Here is a 19,467-nt window from a genome sequence, read left to right as displayed (position 1 = left end):
ATAAAATATTATTTTTTTATAAAAAAAAATTAATCCAAATAATCTTAATTGATTTTTAACTCATAATTTATTTTAAAAATAATTCCAATTAATAAACCACTTAAAGTTTTTGTATTCAAATATAGTAAAAAAATAACACTCTTTATTATCCAAATAACTAATGATGTCCTCAAATAATTTTGGTTCAATATAAATGATTTGATTAAAAATAATCTTAAAAGTAATACGAATATAAATATACAATAAATAAACAGTCATTTGAAACTAGCCGTTAATTATTAATTATTGCAAAAGTTAATAAATAATTATTGCAAAAATGAATAAGTCTGACAGTATAGTGACGTAATCTTATCAAAAATCGACGCGTGTCACCGACATCTGACAAGGGAGGAAGAAGATGATTATGAACCTTCTTCCTCCATTTAAACAAATGCCAATCTTGTCCCTCATCGATATCTCTCTCTCTCCTCCTCACAACACTCCTCACTAGTAGTCCACTCAGATCTACTCCGGCCGGCGAAGTAATATCAGTAGTAAAATCTCGCCTGAGTTTTTCCTGATCCAAATAATGTAAGGTGGGTTTTTTGATAACGGGATGGATTGGTTGAAACCAATGGCGATTAGGGTTCCGAGAATGGTCTGGTTAGGATTTCAAACATCAATGGGTCTCCTCGTGGGTGGAAATCACACCTCCTCCAGGTTTTGCACTCGCTAGATCATTCTCTCATCTAGATTTGAATTCAATTTCGAGTTTTTTTACTCTCTGTTTGATCACAAACAACAAATTAAGCCATCCGTGGACCTACAATGGTTTTCAAGCTACTCAAATTGCAGATCCTTCGTGGATCACTAGCTAAGCGTTTGCTTCTAAGGATTCTGTTTTTCGCATTGACTATGGTTGCCATTTCATTCACCCAAATTGTTCACGATATTCGAACAATGGAGCCAATCGCAATGAATTTCGATAAATGTTCCTTGAATCTTCTTGGCTCAGAGTCGCAATCGAATCACTCTGCTTTTACGTTACCTTTCATCAGCTCGTTTCCTTGGGCTCGGTGCGATGAAACCGAGAATATTACTTCCAATGTATTTAAAGAGCTGATTGAAAAGAATTTGCTTGATTCCGACTCCAAATCACTTTGCGTCGGCGAAGATTCAGAATCCGCCATTAAAGCTTTACACAAATCCGGTGTATCCGATGCTGTTGGAATCCATAGACACCCATTTGTCTCACTGGCCAGAAAACGATTCATATACTCGCTGGACTATACTGATAACCATTTCGACTTCGTTTTCTCCAGAGCCATAGACCGCGTTTCGGTTCCCGCCCTTCTTGTTCTCGAGATCGAACGTGTCTTGAAACCTGGAGGCACCGGAGCTATACTCATCGGAGGTAGCTTCTACAACGCCGGCTTGATAAGATCAGTCATACCCGTGTCGTCTTTCCTTAGAAATTCGGAAATCATTCACGTTTGTGGGATGATGGGTTCATTTACTCTGGTTATTTTCAAGAAAATTATTGTCAATCGGTTTGTACTCCCAAAAGACTGCCCTTCTCCTTCTTCTTCCATCTCCAATAAGCCTTTGAATATTTCGACAAGAAATAGGTTGGTTTACATAAGCATAAATGCTGGGGAGTTCATGACATCAAACATTGTGAAGAAGTTAAAGGCGACGTATCCAATGAAACCGCAAGCTTTCAACGCTTATGTTATCGAGAATGACGCTACCGCCCTTTCAGCTTACGTTAAGGAACCTGGGATCACTTTTGTTTACCATCCGGGGATGGGAGGTGTTGAGAGAGTTCTGACCAGCAGCGAACCACCGCAAGAGGAAGAAGATGAATTTGATTTCATCCGTTGGTTTAAAGAGACTGTTATGGAAGGTGACTTTGTGGTGTTGATAATGAACGGAAGGGAAGTTGAATTGAAGATTCTCTTCCAGATGTTCGAAAGTGGGGCGATATGCAAGACGGATCAAGTGTTGGTTCGGTGCGAGGATTGTGGGAGACGCGGGTGTGGTGCATGTGAGGATGTGTTTGCGGGGCTGAGGAACAGCGGCGTCTCTGTTCATAAGTGGACCATGAAGGAGGGGCAGTAGGTTGTTGTGGTGTCTATGTTGATGTTGTTTATGTCATGTGGGAATAAATTGAGATGATTGGGGGGTTTATATTAGTAGTGAATTTGCTGATGCAATTTCATACTAAAGAGTCTTCTTCATGTCTCTGTCTGTGTGTCTATCTTAAGTGTGTTATTATGACTTAATGTTATGTTTGTTTAGTGTTCCTGAGTTGCTTTACCTTACTTTATTTATTCCCATAATACTGGGAAAAAAAAGTCAAGCCATTTAATAATAATCTTTCCCTAAAATACCCCACCCATTAAAGTATATATAAACCTTTCATACTTATTGTTAAACAATTGGATAAAACAAAAGTCACTTTAATTTATAATAATTATGTAATGTAATATTCTCATTGTTGTAGTGCATATATATAAGAATAAGCATGTTCAGTCTACTACATTACACTTACTCACTCTTTTCTACTACTCTTCAACATTACATACTTTTGACAATCCTTGTCGCAAATGATATTTTACTAGGATCCCCTCCTATCTCCTCAAACAACACCAGTGTGTTTTCTTTCGGTTTTAGCCATGATCGAGGTACGTGGTACCTTCAATGCAAACAAGATTCAATTTTAATCAAAAGGTTCAATCATCTTTTATTTTATTTTAATTTGTCTACTCCTGCACTTACAGTCTTTGAGAGGGCTTCCCACAATTCGTCTGACATTTGCTCGGACTGTACACACCCCTGTAATTACAAGACACACTGCATCCTTCATTTGGAGCAATGTAGGTTGGCCAGTAACGCCCTATACTTTCTCCATTTACCCACGCCTCTCCCTTTCCCATTCCCGTGAAATCTATTGCAACTGGATCAGTATGATTCTTTCTACTAGGAGGGGCATCAAAGCTAGTCTGATGATATCAAACCCATGCATGCTGTGTATTATTATCATAATCCAAATATACTAATGAATGGATGCATGAATATATATACAATAATACCTTGTACCAAATCAAGGGTTGGTTCTTGGGTAAGGTTGAACCAGATGTCCAAACTGATGATGATGAAGAAGAACCAGCAGTATTTGGGAGATCTAATGCTTCACCTCTTAGTCCAACCTGCATCCAAATTTTAATGTTGGATCAAACAACAATGTGAAATGCAAAAAGAATTAATAATAATACCTGGTATGTCCATTGATGAGAGGAGAGATCAATATTAGAAGAGCCATTGCTCGAACTTCTCAGTATCACTGGACCAGTTATCCCAGTTTCCGTCAAGTCAAAGAATGCTCCATAATTCTACATAAACCATAATTCAGGTCAAATTTTCAACATTGCTTTTTCTTTTTGGGCATGATATTTGTTCAATTAAAGTCAAAACCTGAAGGCCAACGGTCAAACTCAGGAGATCAATTTTGTTCTTTCCAGGTGCAAGTGTGATGGGAACCTGGATGGAAACTTTCGGATGCCCATTATTTCCTTTTCCGTTCCCTACAATGAATAAAATAATTACCATTATCAATTTTGCGTTCAATTTTGTATCAAGATGGTAGATGACAGACAATTAAAGCTTTACATACCTGCAAGCTTTCCATTAATATAAACATGGACAACATGTCCATTAGAATCAACTTGAAGTGTGGTTTTAGCACCATTGTCAAGGAAAACCTCATCTCCTACACTTTTAATGCTACAAAATAGGTACAAGAAGATTTTAACTTGTTCTCAAACTCAATTATCAGACTATACAAAAGTATATACAAGCCTCTAACCTTGTTGAATACCACAGATAATCACTTCTATCTGCTGTAACACTTTTTTGCTCCAATAGGCTATTTCTAGAAAATGCATTGTCACTTGAGATCCCAACTGGTTCAGAAAACCAACTCCAGCTTGATAAGGCTGCTTCAGATGCATCGACATTGTCCTTCAGAGAATGGTACACAAATTCGGGAATGCTAGTTACCGAGTTAATCTGCATGAAAACTACAATTAGCTCTTAGAGAAAAGAGAAACTTATCATGACAACATTACCATACCACCTAGAGAACAAGTGAGTTGTGAATAAAAATATTGGAAATACAGAAAAAAAGATGAATTAATATTGCACATAATAGTTCAGCAGGGTACCTTTGCAGTATTAAGTGCAACATGCTTACAGTCGGGTAAGATGCTCACGGACCATGCAGGTAAGTAGTATGAATTTCCTTTGAAGCTCACAGTTGCATCAGACTGAGTATCAATGTTTGCAAGGAAAGCAGCACATAGATATGGTCCTGTATTGTACACGGTGGCCTGCAATAAAAAGAAGAAGAAAAAGCTCACTTTACTGAAATAAAACTGGACTAATACAATCTTTGGCAAGATAATATAAAGAACAATATACTGCAAGATCTATGTAACTTTTTTTTTTCTGCTTTCTAAAATTCATTTTCTTGAAAGTGTTTTTCCATGTTATTCTATTATATTGGGATAATATTTGGAAACTTGGAAATAACTAGGGCAATGTTAGAATCGTATAAAAGCATTGGCTGACAAAAGAAAAGATACTTCTAATGCATTTATACATTTGTTTGACAAATGAGCCCATGTTAAGGAAGATGCTGACATGGCACCACATGTCTGTAAAATCAGTGTCATGTCAGCCAAGTTAACGATTCCTGGAATCCTCACAGCAAGGAAATAGGGAGTGATAATGCAACAAGATAATACTGTATATTTAGCAAATAAAGAGAGAAAATTTTCATTTCATTTAAGGTTAAGAGTTTAACTCAATCACTTTCTATAAACTATAACTAAGAAATAAATCTCCTCATATAACCTAGTCAGAAATTCTACAGCAATAAAAATACAAAACAGAGTCTGCTCTGTTCATCCGATTCTCAAAGTTCAATTGTCCACGATCACCTTGTCAAATGAACCCCTTAGTATATAGAGAACATAATAACTTAGGTCTAAGCATATTAAAATCACAAGCCTTGTAAATAATAAAAATAATTTTTTTTAAAGTTTATGCTTCCAATAAAATCTTTCAACATAATCTTATTTTTTCTTATGGTTTGCTAAGGATATAGAACAAATTACAGGTAATACCTCCAAATTTGGACCAAGTGACGTAGTTACTGGATCAGTGGCCAGAATTACCACTTCACAAAGTTTTATAGCGGCATGGACATCTTTTAAGTGTCCCCACTTAGGCTGGCGAATAAGTCCTGCACATAAATATTAATTGAGTGTAATTATAAGGATAACTGGAGATCACATAATAGACTTTTGTGTGCAGCACTTCATACATTGAAAACCTTAGGTTTCAGGAAAACTAATAGCATGCCTTCCTAATTGTCATGTCTAGCTAAAAAGCAGAAACTTATGATGAAAGTAATAGTACCATATTCATCAATTGGAGCATCATAATCATAACTTGTGGTGATAAAAGGCCCACCAGTGGTTCTACCAAAGTTGGTCCCACCATGATACTGTGAAGCAATTGATAATGATTTAACAAATAAGCAAATGGAGTAGAATAAAATGACAAGAAACAATGAGCACTTGAATTTTATTTTTAATGATCTTTTGAATAATGACTGATTAGATCATTGAATAAAATTCACGTCAACTCAAAGCAGGAAAATTCATAGTACCATGTAATAATTGTTGAACGTGCCACCTCGCTGATAAAAACGAGCAACAGCAAATGCAATGTCTTCAACTGGTCTATGTGGAATAGCATCACCAAATGTACTAAACCTGGATTCATGTACAGATAAATAAACAACTCTGTCAAATTATCACTTTTTATGCCAATATGTCTAAACGCATCAAAGATTTAGATATCATACCAGCCACTCCAATTCTCTGTCCACAAAGCCGGTTTGTTTTTAGAATTTGGAGTAAATCCATCGCAGTAAAATCCATTGCAAGTATTAATCTGTAATGTTAACAAGCAATGTAAGTTCTTACAATAAATTATATTAAGTATTTTCATTGTATTCATGCCAAGAACTGCACAAAATCTTAAAGAATGAACTCACTATCGGATCAGGCGCATCAGATTGTTGGCACATCACCCAGGGCACCCCTGTATCCAAAGATATAGCCATAGAAGCTGCCCATTTCATATATGATTTGCCAGCAGCTCCATAGGACGCATCAATATTCCCATACTCGTTCTCAATCTGATACGAAAAATAGTTGTCTCAGTTTCATTTTCCACACAAAAATGATTTGATCAGATGTTAGATTGAACACACTTGAGCTAGAAAATGACCTGAGATAAAATAATTGGTCCTCCTTGGGATGCATAAAGGTTTTCTTGCTTCATAATATCCACAATCTTGGCTGTGAATCGCTTCATTTCTGCCTAAAACAATGGCGCAAACAGATGAGTAATTTGAACAGGAAATGCATAGAAAGAGTATATGAGAGTAGTACTTTGAATGGCTCATTGTCAGTCCGGAACTTGATTCCAGGTATGAAATGCAACCAGAGTGGGAAACCTCTGACCGAAAATACAACAAAGAAACATTCATCAGTACATTGTCAAACTGCTAAGTTTCCTAAAGCAAAGAACAGTTTGCTTTCGTATATTTACCCATAGTTCCATTCAGCACAAGCATAAGGGCCGATACGAAGATGGACAAACAGACCAGCTTCACGGACCAAATTTATAAATTTCACCAAGTCTTTTCTCCCTTCAAAATCGTACTGTAAGAAACCAGTATTTCTTTTGAATTAGTAACTCGAACTAACTCACTTCAAAAACTATAAAGTCTAGAGGCATAGATTCTTCTCATTTGAGTAATCAATCACTTTTTACATTCTCCATATAGCATTATCCTACTAATTGTTTGTAACAGGAGATTAGGAAATAGGAAGAAAGTAAAAAGAAGCAGAAGGCGAAACCTGATTACGAACAGGCTCATGGATATTCCAGAACACATAGGTCTCAATTGCATCCAATCCTCCATCCTTGGACTTCTGAATTAGATCTGGCCACATCTGTGCTCATTGCATATTTTTTAGGCAAATGGATTATAAATAGAGGCTAGAGAAACAAACAGACAGAGCGATTACTCACGTCAGGAGTGCTGCGAGCGTAATGAATGGAGCCTGAGAATAGAAGCCTCCGCATTCCATCAATAACCAAAGCTCGGTGATCGTAAGTCACTGTGGTGCCAAAAGCGGACGTTCCGAGCAGGCCGATAACCGCCAGGCATAGAAGAAGCAGAACGTCTCTTCCTCTCATAACTTGGTAATATCAGTGAGAATTCCTTCAAACTGTTATCTACTTCTCCTTGTTCCTTTAGCTTCAATCAATCACCGCATTTGTATATAATATCAGTGAGAGTGAGAGGAATCAATCAAAATGCAGGAATCAATCTATTCTACCTTGAGAGATGTCGCATCACGTCTTGCACACGTCTACAATTCTATCCATATCTAATCTTCGTCGTCTTCGTTGGATTATCTTTCCTGATTTTTCTATTGCCAGCTTCATAATAATAGTGATACTATCCGTATGTATTGAATGTGATAGCGAAATGAGAGAAAGAAGAATGGTAGGGTCGCGGGAAACTGGTCGCTTTTCAAAATCTCCAAATGAAGGAGATGAGTTAATATTTCTGGCAATGAATAATTTTGGGAAATTGGATGAAATGGCTTAGTTTTATATTATTATTTATTTTATTTTTTTTTACTAATGCATCAAATCAAATGCGCTGATATTATTTTTTTTTCGATTTTGCCACTGTCGCGAGACGTTTACAATTGCGTTGCGAGATACGACTGGCCATTCGCGAGACGCAACTTTTTTTTTCAAAAAAATAATTTGCGTCTCGCGATTGTGAACTTTTCACACGGTATCCGGTCGGTTGCTTGCAGCCTTCTTAAAAAAAATAAAAAATAAATAAATAATGTCACCAACTCATAAGACCATTTAATCAAAGAGAAGCTTTTATCCACTGTACTCTCGTCTACTACAAGTACCATGTGCTGCTGATATCTTCCCTTGCCAAGACAGAATGAATGTTAAAATTTGGTGCGGGACTATGAATCATCTCATGGAGCTTCACAAAGATGAACAAAGCTTGAGAATCTACTCGGCTTTGTTGCCATGCAAAATTGATTTGTTGTTTGTTTTGGCCCTATTGGTTAACGACAACACTGATTATTTATTTTATTTTTAAGATATCTTGAAATAAATGTTAATCTAGTGGTGGTTGGTGATTCTATTTTTATTCTAGTTAATAAAAATTTTAAGTTAAGAGTTATTCTCAGTTTCTCACCTCACTAATATATTTTTCTAGAAAAATCACCTTAATAATTAAACTACCTAAATTGTGACAACCTTCATTTCACTAACTAATTAACTAACTGTTTCACATTTGTTCCATAATATAATACAAAATAACATTATCTATTCTCTAATTTCATTAAATATTATTAAGCAAACTTGAAGATTGAAATCACAAAATGTAAAAATTGTTTATTAAGTTTAATAATAATAAGTGGAATTGTCAAATTGGGCTCTTTTCTGGAGTCAAGTGAGATTTCAGAATTTGAAGTTCCATATTTCAAAGTTATATAAAAACGAAGTTTGTCTAAACAATTTCAAAACGATGTTAACTTATTAATAACATGTCATTTATAAAAAAAAATATCAATGTCAATTAGTATTTTGTTGTATAAATTAGTGACATTCATCTTTAAAAGACACGTAAATAATAAGTTACGTGCGTTTTTACATTAAGTGGTCCCAAAATGTGTGAATTTATAAAGAAGTCCGAAATTCTAATTGAGCTCGATAAGGAGTTTCAATTTGATAATTCGACCAATAATAATAACAATGCTAAATTGATGATTATAGAAAATTTCAACACAATGGAGTTGTTGAATCCAATTTGAATTCTACTTGTTGAACGTGTTATTAAAAATTCAAATAAGCCAAGCAAATACTTGAGAATTGAATAAAAATAAAGAACAAAAGTAGAGTGGTCCATTTGTTATGCAATTATTTTCTATGTGAAGAACGAAGGCAGATAAATCAGTCTTACTTAGCTGCTACTATTTTCAACTGGCAGTCATTGTCATTGAAAAATATGGCTTTCCATGTTGACTTAGACAGTAACAGAGAAAATAAAAAAGATTTATTGGGGGCCTTTCTGAGCCCAATATTGTTAAGCTGAAAGTGAACAGAAGGATAAATTCATGAATTGGGCTGGACCTGGTTAATTAATCAAATAATTGGTCCAATCCAAGGCATCTTGAATCTTGATAAAAAAAAATTACATTTTTCTTAATGAACATGGTAGAATTATTATTTTTAATAGTTGAAGATGAATTGAGAGTAAATTTTGTTTGTAGCATACACACTATTAATTCATCATTCATATGCCTATTATTCTTCTTATTATTTTGATTGTTTTTGAAGCATATTTTAGAAGGGAGGAGTACAAAAGCAATAATAACAAAAATCTTTATTTCTTAAAATGCACTTGAAGTTGAGATAGATTAGTGATGTTGTCTTTCCTGCCTTTTGAAGCAACATCATTCGGGCTGCTGGAATAGTGTCAAAATATTCTCTCTCTAATCATACAATTCAAATGGAATTAGAAAATAGAGATCTTATAATAACACTTTTTCTTCATAAACATGCTAATTCTTTTAAGTGATTATAAACTATGTAATTTGTTAGTTCAAATTAAGGAGGGATATGTTGTTTTCATGAATGTCCTAAAAACTGAGTCATCATTTATAAGTATAAAAAAAGTTACATAAAAAATTGTATGTGAACTTCACAGAAATTTGTAAAATACATTAATCTTAAATAATAGTTCAGCATTTAGGACATTTAAAGAGGACAGCAGATCCTTCCAAAATTAAGATGCCACTATTTTGAAAGTATTAGTCATTATTTGATCTTTCAACCTAACTATGAGGAGTATTAAATCTTTCCTCTTTAAACATTTACTCAGTTGAAATGGAAGTGAAAATTTGAAACCATCCCAAAAAACGAACTGAATTCTCGTTTGAGATGGTTTTTCTTTAAAATTGATTTGGGATGGGACGGGATGGTATTTGTGTCCCTCATCCCGACTCGCCCCAATCTCACTCCAATTTTGCCTTGAATACTATAAATATAATTAAATATATTAATCACCAATATATTTATTTTATAGCAGTGATAAATTTATTTCTTTATGATAGTATAAAATTTTAATATATTATAATATATTTTATATTAAAAATTTCGTTTTTATAATTTTTTTTTATAATTTTTTTTGTATAATTTTTTTTTATTTCTTATAAAATATTTTATTTGCTCTGCGGTGATTTTTCGAAATCGAACGGGACGGATATAGTATTAAAAAAATTCTCAACATAAAAACGGGGTTTTGATGGTAAATACATTTTCCGTCTTAAACCGACCCTTACTTGTCATCCCCTGTCTAGGTAAGACTTGAGTTTGAGCGTTTATTTTTTATAATTTTTAAAAAATATTTTATTACGATAATAATTTAGATTAAATAATATTTTAAAATATATTTTAATCATTTATTAAAAAAAACACTCTTTTCAACCCGAAGTCCTAATACTAACCAAATAATCTAAAATTAATTTTATTCAAGATAGTTCATAGTTTATACTTAAAATTGGTTTTGTTGTAAATATATCAATGATTGGATATTGCAACAACTTGAAACTATTAAAGCAATGTTGATATTTATTATTATTAGAAGTTTATTAAACCCAACCCAATGTAATAAAACTAATTTAAATAATATTGTTTTTAAAGTTTTTTGAGTTATACCACAAATATGAAGTATAAAACAATTTATTATCATTTTATTTAACTAATAAAAGAGTTGGGATTAACCCTAATGATTAAACTAATTGGGCTCACATTGTACGTAATTACTAATTAACCATTCTCGTAACGGTAACAGCTCCATGAACAAGGAGGGAGGGAGGTCCCTTCATCACCAAACACTATCATTCGATCAGCTCAACCCTAAATATAAAAACACCTCTCTATCCACCATATCCATAACCATCTTCTTCATCGATCAAAACTTCCAATTCCATTTTCACCAATAATATGAATCAGATCCTCCTCCTCTGTTTTCTCTCTGTTTTTCTATTATTCCTCACACATAACTCATGTACAGCCCAAACTCCGGCCCCAGGTCCTTCCGGTCCAGCCAATGTCACCAAAATCCTAGAAAAGGCAGGCCAATTCACCGTCTACCTCCGCCTTCTCCAAACAACCCAAGTCGGATCCCAAATCAACACCCAGCTCAACAACTCCAACAATGGCATGACCGTCTTCGCCCCAACTGATAACGCCTTCTCCTCCCTCCCCGCCGGCGCACTCAACTCTCTCTCCGACAGACAAAAAGTCGAACTCATCCAATTCCACGTTCTCTCATCGTTCCTTTCAACCGCCATGTTCCAGACCGTTAGCAACCCGTTGAGAACCCAATCCGGAAACGATGCAGATCCGTTAAACGTTACCTCGTCGGGAAACCAGGTTAATTTGACGACCGGTGTGGTTAATGCTACTCTCGGTAATACGATCTATACAGACGGGCAGTTCGCCGTGTATCAAGTTGATAAGGTGCTTCTTCCGTTTAGTATTTTTGGGACACCGGCACCGTCAAACTCTCCCGCGCCGGCACCTGAGGCGGCGGATAAGAATGTTAAGAAGAAGAAGAAGGCGGATAGTCCAAGTGGCGGCGCCGGCGTCGATGGAACTGGGGATTCTTCCGGCGGGAAACGAGATGGGTTTGAGAATTCAATGGTGGGGATATTATTAATAGCCATAGCCGCGGCTTTTCCTTTGTGACCGGTTCGGTTCGACGGTTGTGACCCGCGCGCCACATATTGAACCGGTGAAAAATGATTGCTAAGAGTGATTTTTAATAATTTGATATATTTTCGCGTGAAATTGAATTCTTGCATCCCCTTAATTTTTTTTGTTTTTAAATGATGATCTTATTGGATTGTTTATTTGAATTTCATCATATTCTTCATGTAAGTTTCTCTACTTAATGGTGTCCTTTTCTCTCTTCACCAGTTCATTTGTGGGCTAAAAATCCCTTTTTTCCTAATTTTACAACTAAAATAAAAAATATGAATATTTTGTGAGTTAGCCCAAATAAGATGTGGGAAGGCCCAGATAACTAACTGCAAATCTCAGCTGAAATTTGTAGTTACAATGGACAATATTGATCAATTCCAATCATCAATAAAAAAAACAAAACATTGATATATAGTTGCATGTGCTTGTTACGGTTATATTGTTGGTAATCAACAATGTTTTTTTGAGCTCATAAAATTTTTATTTGGTGTAACTTGTTACGTGGGTTGTGAGAGGACTTAGTTTTTGTTTGGGTATGCGACTTTGGATTGCGGTTGCATATTCAACATTGCCTAGATCCCACGAGTGAATCGCAAATTGGATTTCACATGAATCGCCCCATCTATCCTCATGTTTCGGTTCAAATAGAAAGAATAAGCCATGCTAATGTGTTTTGGATGATCCACCAAGCTTAACTAGTTTTTTTTAAACGATAGATAAAAGGTTGTTCTTGTCATAAAAAAAAATTATACCTTACTAAGATAGATTAGATTACAATAGTGATTTTTAAAATTTGTTTCCACATTTATTTCTTTTTTTCTTACCAATTCTCTAAATGACTAACTCACTAAATACAGATTAGGTGATAAAAGTGATTTTTAAAATTCAAAGATCACAAATTTCATTTTCATTTAAAATGTTTTATACAAATAAAACAACAAAATAAATAAATAAATTCTTTACAGGTCTAAATTCTTTTTTTTAGTTCACGTTATTATTGCATTTTAATAAGCTGATATGCTCATATGCGCCTATCTTTATGTATATTTTTCTTAGTTGGACTGGGCTAGCTGAAATTAGCAGTATAAGCCCAAAACTCGGGGTTTGTATTTTTAGATACATGAACATTTCATAAAATGATTACTCAGGTATTATCTTATCTAAATTAATATTTAAATAAAATAATAATATTTTATTTTAGCTTGGGATCTGGGTGTTCCATTAAAGCCAACAAAGTGAAGTAAATTATTACTTGTATCCACAAACCCTCAAATTGAGAGTTAAAGAATAGGAGAGTAAATTTTATCTATTTTTTAAATAAATAAATCTTTCATATATATAGAGAGAGACAAAAAAAAAAAAAAAAAAACAATAAAAATATAGTTTAATAATAATTTGGAGAGAGGTTACATAAAAACATAGGTTTGGAAAGCAGTCCAATCTCGAGTAGAAACAATATTAAGGACATTCTTTTCTTAATTAGGTCAAAGAGGACATTAGTTGGGCCCGCTATGCTACATTGCTCCCCACCCGTCCTACAGTGGTTCACCAATGGATGTGAAGTTAATCGTTTGGTAAGGAACATTATGGTTAATTAAATAAATAAAATAAAAGCACAGTTGAAAGCTGCCTGCTGTCATTGTTTTTGCCAACTGGTGTGGTCTAGTTCTTGTTTATGGGCCAGGCCCACTATAACAGTGTAGCCCCTTCATCTGCCCATGGTCTCTAAATGACAAGACAAGAATGAACTTCAAAGGCCCATCTCTCAGACAATAATTAACCCCTACGGCCCATTTATATACATTATTGATAAACATGTCGGCCCATTTAATGTTTCTGCTTATATGCTATTTAGGCCTACATGACAACCTTTTAGTTAGCTTTCATACGTCTTCTTTTTTTTCCATATTACAACTTTCTAATATTAGATTTTAAGAAATAATTTATTGTCATCATATTTAGAGGATGCTATAACTCGGTTGAGAGGTTTTATATAGTGATTTTTTTTTTAAACACTAAGTTACGTTTCTCCTATGGAATGGGACTAATCCTACGGGTTAAGCATATAACCCGCAAACACACTTAACCATTTAAACATACGCAGAACTTGTTTACTGACGTGCTCAAACTTAAAGCAACCTCAAAGTGGTTTTATACAGAGAATATTCATTCATAAATGGATGGTTGAAATAATGAGCATCTTTGCAAAATATGAGTTGAGAAATACTTTAGAATTGAAAATAGGTATTTTTAATTTTAAATAAATAAGAGTTTGAAATGAAACAGGAATATTCCTAAAGAAGTGTAGACAAAAGGGGGTGAAAAGACAAGCTGGTTAAAAAAATTATGGTTTAAATAGTAAAAAAAACAATAATAAAAAAGTAGTTAAATTTAGGATGGAATTGTACGGTAGGAGGTATCAATATTAATATAAATATTATATTTTTTTTGGGCAGCTAGCTAGAGAGGATAAGAAGAACCATAACAAAAGAAATACTTAAATTGTCCCATTATCAATGATTCCAAAACAATTTCTTTTTTTTATGACCATCGAATTGAATGATGAAAGCATTTTTATTTTTTTTATGTTGGGAGGGTCCAAAGTGCTTAAACCATTCCTTTGATTACATATTGTCTATTTGAAGAAAATAAATAAATAGGATTAATTATTTTATGTTTTTTTATCATGAGTACTAACTAGTGTGTCCATCACATTCATATGAGACATTGTTATCAGCCTAGTCCTTGTTTGTGTTTTTTTAATTAGAATCAATGTTTTTTGTCATTTTGATCGGTTATATCGGGCGAGTAATGATAATTGAAGTGTAAAAAGACTAAAATACCCTTATTTGAAGACAAATAACAAAACCGTGATTGATCGTACTACCCATGCATTACCCAACAACAATTTATATCCACATTTTCAAATAATCATTCATTCTCATATGCAAGCAAGAACATGATCACATGGGAGCTAATGTGGGGATGAGGGCCACAAGTTATTTGCATTGTCTGGGCAAAACCCAGATGAAGATAACCACTTGTTTTTTTGGGTTTGATTTTGTCTTAAAAGCAAGGCCAATCAGACTGGTAGGTGCAAATTTGCTTTTGTAGGGGCCTTAGGTTTGGCAAATATGAGCCAAAGAAAAGTAAATTGTTTTTTTTTTATATATATATAATTCTAGTAGGTAGGTAGGTAGATGGCTATAATTAAAACATTACTAAAAAGGGTCACTTTACTTTTTAATCTTTTTTGTTGGTGATTGTAAAAAGTAGAGTAGAATGCATGGATTAATGTAACACTTTTACAGGTTTGAAAATGTGTGAGAAATTGGATCGATGATCTATCTATCTATTCTATTGATCTATCAATGCTTTACTAAAAGCATGCAAGTAAATGAAAGAGATCACTGAGATAGTAAGCTTTTAATCATGAGGATGCCATTTGTCTCCCTCAAATTGGACCCACTTTCTTTCTTACCCATGCCCACCCATCTTTATACTACTATTTCTATTTTACTCCCTTGAACTAATTAAGTTACTATTTCAATTCAGTTATACAAGAGTTGTAACCAAGAGATAACTTTCGAGAGCGGTAACTAAAAGATATTATTTTCGGTTTCACTAAAAACGTCTTAAGTCTTAAATTTTGAAGTTAATTTACGGGTAACATTTTGTTTTTATGACAAAGGAAACAGACAAATGGAAACGCCCATGATTGACGCTAAGGAAACAGCCATTGTCGCCCACTTTTTTCTCCGACCTTGATTTGTGGATGCACACGACCACTCCTAAAGAGGCAATAATTATCATATTACAATTAATTAATTAATCATCATTCTTATTATTGTCTTTAAATTATTGTATAAACAATAATATTATTAAATTTCATTTCAAATCAGAAATGAGTTCTTGTAAATAAATATAATATTTAATTAATGCTAGCTGTTTCCACACATATATAATATTGTTAAATTAAACATATGTAACTATAAATTTGTGCCACTCTATATTTATTTAAATTTTATTTGTTTTTTATTTAGTGTTTCATAATATAATATATCATTTAAGCTACACTAATGGTTAAATTATCATTTATAATTGTGTTGGTAAATAAGTAAATATATATAATTTCTAAATTATCATTAATATTCTATATAGTAGTAACATGAATTTTGATTTCTAGTTATTACTTATCCTATAAAATACGTTCAATCAATTAATTATTGTGAGATATCTCTGGAATAAAACATTTTAATCTAATGACTATCTTAGACAAGACTCTTAAAATATCGAGTTAACTTTTAAAATTTTACGATTTTACGATTTCACATTAGGTTAACGAGTCTGATTTTAAATAAATTCTTAAATAGGTAAACTCTTATGATTTTAAATTTACGATAACAAGATTTTACGATTTCACGAGTTTATAAAAATTTCGATTTACGATTTTGCGTTTAAAAATAAAATTATATTTAAAAATAAAAAATAAATTACAAATAAATTAATTAATATAATTAATTTTGTAACTATAATTTTTTTATTAATATTATTACTTATTAAATTTTTAAAATTAATTTTATAATTAAATATATAAAATTTAAAAATTGGTTAAATATAAAATATTTAATTATATATATAAATAATAATAATAATAATATATAACTATTATTTTTAAATTCAAACTCTTACGATTTTATCTAAATTCTAGATTTTACGAGTTTACAATTTGCTAACGATTTTATTTTATGTAAACTCTCGATTTTGACAACCTTGATCTTAAAATTCTATGATGTTAAACATTTTAACCATAGTTTTAAAAAAAAATATTTATTTCGTCTTTTTAATCTATCAATAATTTTAAACATTATTTTATGTGATCTTTTAGTAGGTTAAATTGCAGATAAGCAAATTTTATTCTCATTATTTAGTTGTATTTTTATTAGTGTTTAGTGATTAATTTGTGCTATTTTTAAAATTTATTATTCTAGTCACCTTCAGATGATTGAAAACATTTTGTTAATAATGTAATTCTATCTGGACAAAATCGTATAATAAAATTTTGTAAAATAAATTAAAATCGTCCCATTTAAACATATAAGTTGGATTGTGTTTTATTAATATAAAAATAATTAAATCATTCAAATAGAAAGTAGATAGATACATAAGTTAAAATGTTTTCGGTAATGTGAGTTGTAATTATCGACCGCATTCATCGTACTAAACTGATAATTACTTGTCGATAGTTTCTTGTCTTTATGTTTATCATAAAAGAAGTTCACCTTACTTGGCTCTATTCTCATATTTTTATTGAAATTAAAAAAAAAATGAATAGTCTCCAAAATGTCGGGATACGTATTTAGTTAGTATTTACTATTTATTATTATTTACATTTTTACTGACGAAAGCAGAACAGGCACCTTCATCTCTTATCACTTTCTCCGCACATGTCACATCAATCCCTCTTCCCCACGGGCCTCTTCTTTTTGCATACTTATAACTCATTAATTTAAATGCTAAAGTATTGTGTCAATAAAATAAACTATCAAATCAAGTTTTTTTTGTATGTCAGTTAATTATTATTTATTCAATAACTTTAATTTAATTCTTTTACAATTTTGTATGTCAGTTAATTATTATTTATTTAATAATTTTAATTTAATTAGGTTACAATGATATTTGACTAAGACCTTGTTCGGGTAATAAGGAGAAAAAAATAATGATACGATGATTTTGATAAGATAATTATTTTTGGTGAAAAGACTTAAAGGGTTTTGAGCCTTGTTCGATGAAAGTTTTAGTTTTAATCTTTACCAAATCAATTTTCTAATTAATCACTCGTTACCAATAACATCACTCATTTAATTAACCAAAATACTAAAATATTCTTTATTTTAAATTATTATTTTTTATTTTATTTATATATATCAATATTCTTAAATTTTTTTAATAAAAATAATCATTACTTCCACAAAATCATTACCTTTATTCAAATTTTTTCTGTGTTGATTTAAAAAAAATAACAACCGAACAAGGCCTTGATATATATATATAAATAAAATAAAAATAATAATTTAAAATATAAATATTTTAATATTTTGATTAATGAAATGAGTTATATAATTATTAAGAAACGATTGATTGAAAAAATAATTTTTGTTGAATTTTTTAAAAACCGAAAAAAACATACCATAAGGTTAGTCATTTCAATATTTTTTATATACTTTCTTAAACAATCATTTTTATTAAATACTAATATCATTCAAATTTAAAAAGGAAATTCATACCTCAATCCGAAGATTCTGAACAATGTCTAATACATTGTTACTATGATTGAAAAATATGTTTTAGAAAAATATTAAAGTATTTTGAAAATTAAAAGTTTTATAGACACAATATTTCCGTGCCCTTTAATCAAATATTACCATAGAATAGGAGATTAACATTATCTACACCATCACGTTTAAAATATTCCTAGTATTAGGTCAGAATCGATCTTTAATTTACGCATCTTTTACGAATCACTCGTACCATTAGTGTTATAAAACTTGTTCTATTATTAAATTAAATAATAAGCTTTATTTATTATGAAATTATATTTTAATTTAATTTGCTTTTTTTGGTAGAGTTCTGAGAGGATGAATTTGATTGAAAATAGGTGTAGAAATGGAAAGAAATGATGAGTTTTAATTTATTTTGGGTGTCACGCGCAAAAGGGTGTGAATGGTAATTTAAAAAGGGGGAACGGTTTGACGGGACAAGAGAGAGTAAATTGATGTATTTAATAAATTAATAATAAAAGAGAAAGAAGGGGGGGCAATATCTGAATCACTGAGTCATATATAACTGCTTACTACTGCTCAACCCCCCACAATACTTGCTGCCAAACTTTAATGGGTCCCATCTTATATTACTTTAATATTTACATAATCACTAACATAAAAGTAAAAAAATAAAATAAAATATATCAACTGTAGATTTATTTGTATAAAAAATTGAGATAAATAAGATAGTTAAAGATTTTGAGAAAGCAACTATTATTTTTATTTTCTTGGTTTCAATTATTTAAATAAGCTAACCCAACCATGATAGAGACAAAGATCAATTGAGCAAATTAAATTTAAGTCAGCTCATAAATATTATTTTTATTAAGAGCATGTAGTCAAGAAGAATCACATCTAGGAGCTTCTTGTTGGATAAATCTATATTATTTTATAAAAATAATATTTGATGTTAATTTTTGAGAAAATAAATTGTTTTTTTTATAAAAAAATCTTTAAAAATGTTAATATATAATAATAATATTATTTTTAATATTTATTATTTTAATTAATAAATTAAGAAATTGATTTTGTAAAAATAGATGAAATATTTAATTATTTTTGTAAAAAAAATAAACCAATGAAGTCTTAATTAATTATAACGAAAATGTTAAATATAGCTAGTTAATAAGTCAAGTTCATCAACAAACTAATTATATATATAAATAAAAGTTGGTGAGACAGTAAAGTTTTCTTGTAATTGTTTTTATTA

At 31.6% G+C, this 19,467-nt stretch overlaps 3 protein-coding genes across 3 annotated transcripts; 2 read left to right on the top strand and 1 right to left on the bottom strand.

The window, feature by feature from the left end:
• The first annotated feature begins 807 nt into the window (after positions 1-807).
• LOC124925021 lies at positions 808-2,100 on the top strand. Its single transcript, XM_047464997.1, has one exon. It carries the CDS (start codon positions 808-810, stop codon positions 2,098-2,100), a length of 1,293 nt encoding a protein of 430 aa, XP_047320953.1.
• Positions 2,101-2,425: 325 nt separating this feature from the next.
• Positions 2,426-7,571, bottom strand: LOC124926647 (beta-galactosidase 8-like). The gene is made up of 19 exons (XM_047466917.1): positions 7,464-7,571; positions 7,153-7,381; positions 6,978-7,073; positions 6,667-6,779; positions 6,507-6,573; positions 6,343-6,435; positions 6,107-6,250; positions 5,915-6,003; positions 5,717-5,822; positions 5,464-5,551; positions 5,169-5,287; positions 4,206-4,370; positions 3,848-4,050; positions 3,656-3,765; positions 3,457-3,566; positions 3,258-3,374; positions 3,075-3,191; positions 2,761-2,984; positions 2,426-2,677 (listed from the first exon to the last, which is right to left on the bottom strand). The coding sequence occupies exons 2-19, from the start codon at positions 7,318-7,320 to the stop codon at positions 2,560-2,562; spliced, it is 2,247 nt and encodes a 748-aa protein (XP_047322873.1). The 5' UTR covers positions 7,321-7,381; positions 7,464-7,571; the 3' UTR covers positions 2,426-2,559.
• Positions 7,572-11,112: 3,541 nt separating this feature from the next.
• Positions 11,113-12,152, top strand: LOC124926440 (fasciclin-like arabinogalactan protein 11). The gene has a single exon (XM_047466667.1). It carries the CDS (start codon positions 11,173-11,175, stop codon positions 11,917-11,919), a length of 747 nt encoding a protein of 248 aa, XP_047322623.1. The 5' UTR covers positions 11,113-11,172; the 3' UTR covers positions 11,920-12,152.
• Positions 12,153-19,467: the final 7,315 nt, after the last annotated feature.

Source organism: Impatiens glandulifera, chromosome 2 (genome assembly GCF_907164915.1).
Source record: "Impatiens glandulifera chromosome 2, dImpGla2.1, whole genome shotgun sequence".
Classification (NCBI taxonomy): domain Eukaryota; kingdom Viridiplantae; phylum Streptophyta; class Magnoliopsida; order Ericales; family Balsaminaceae; genus Impatiens; species Impatiens glandulifera.
Note: the sequence above shows the minus strand (reverse complement) of the source record. Positions and strands in the feature narration are given on the sequence as shown.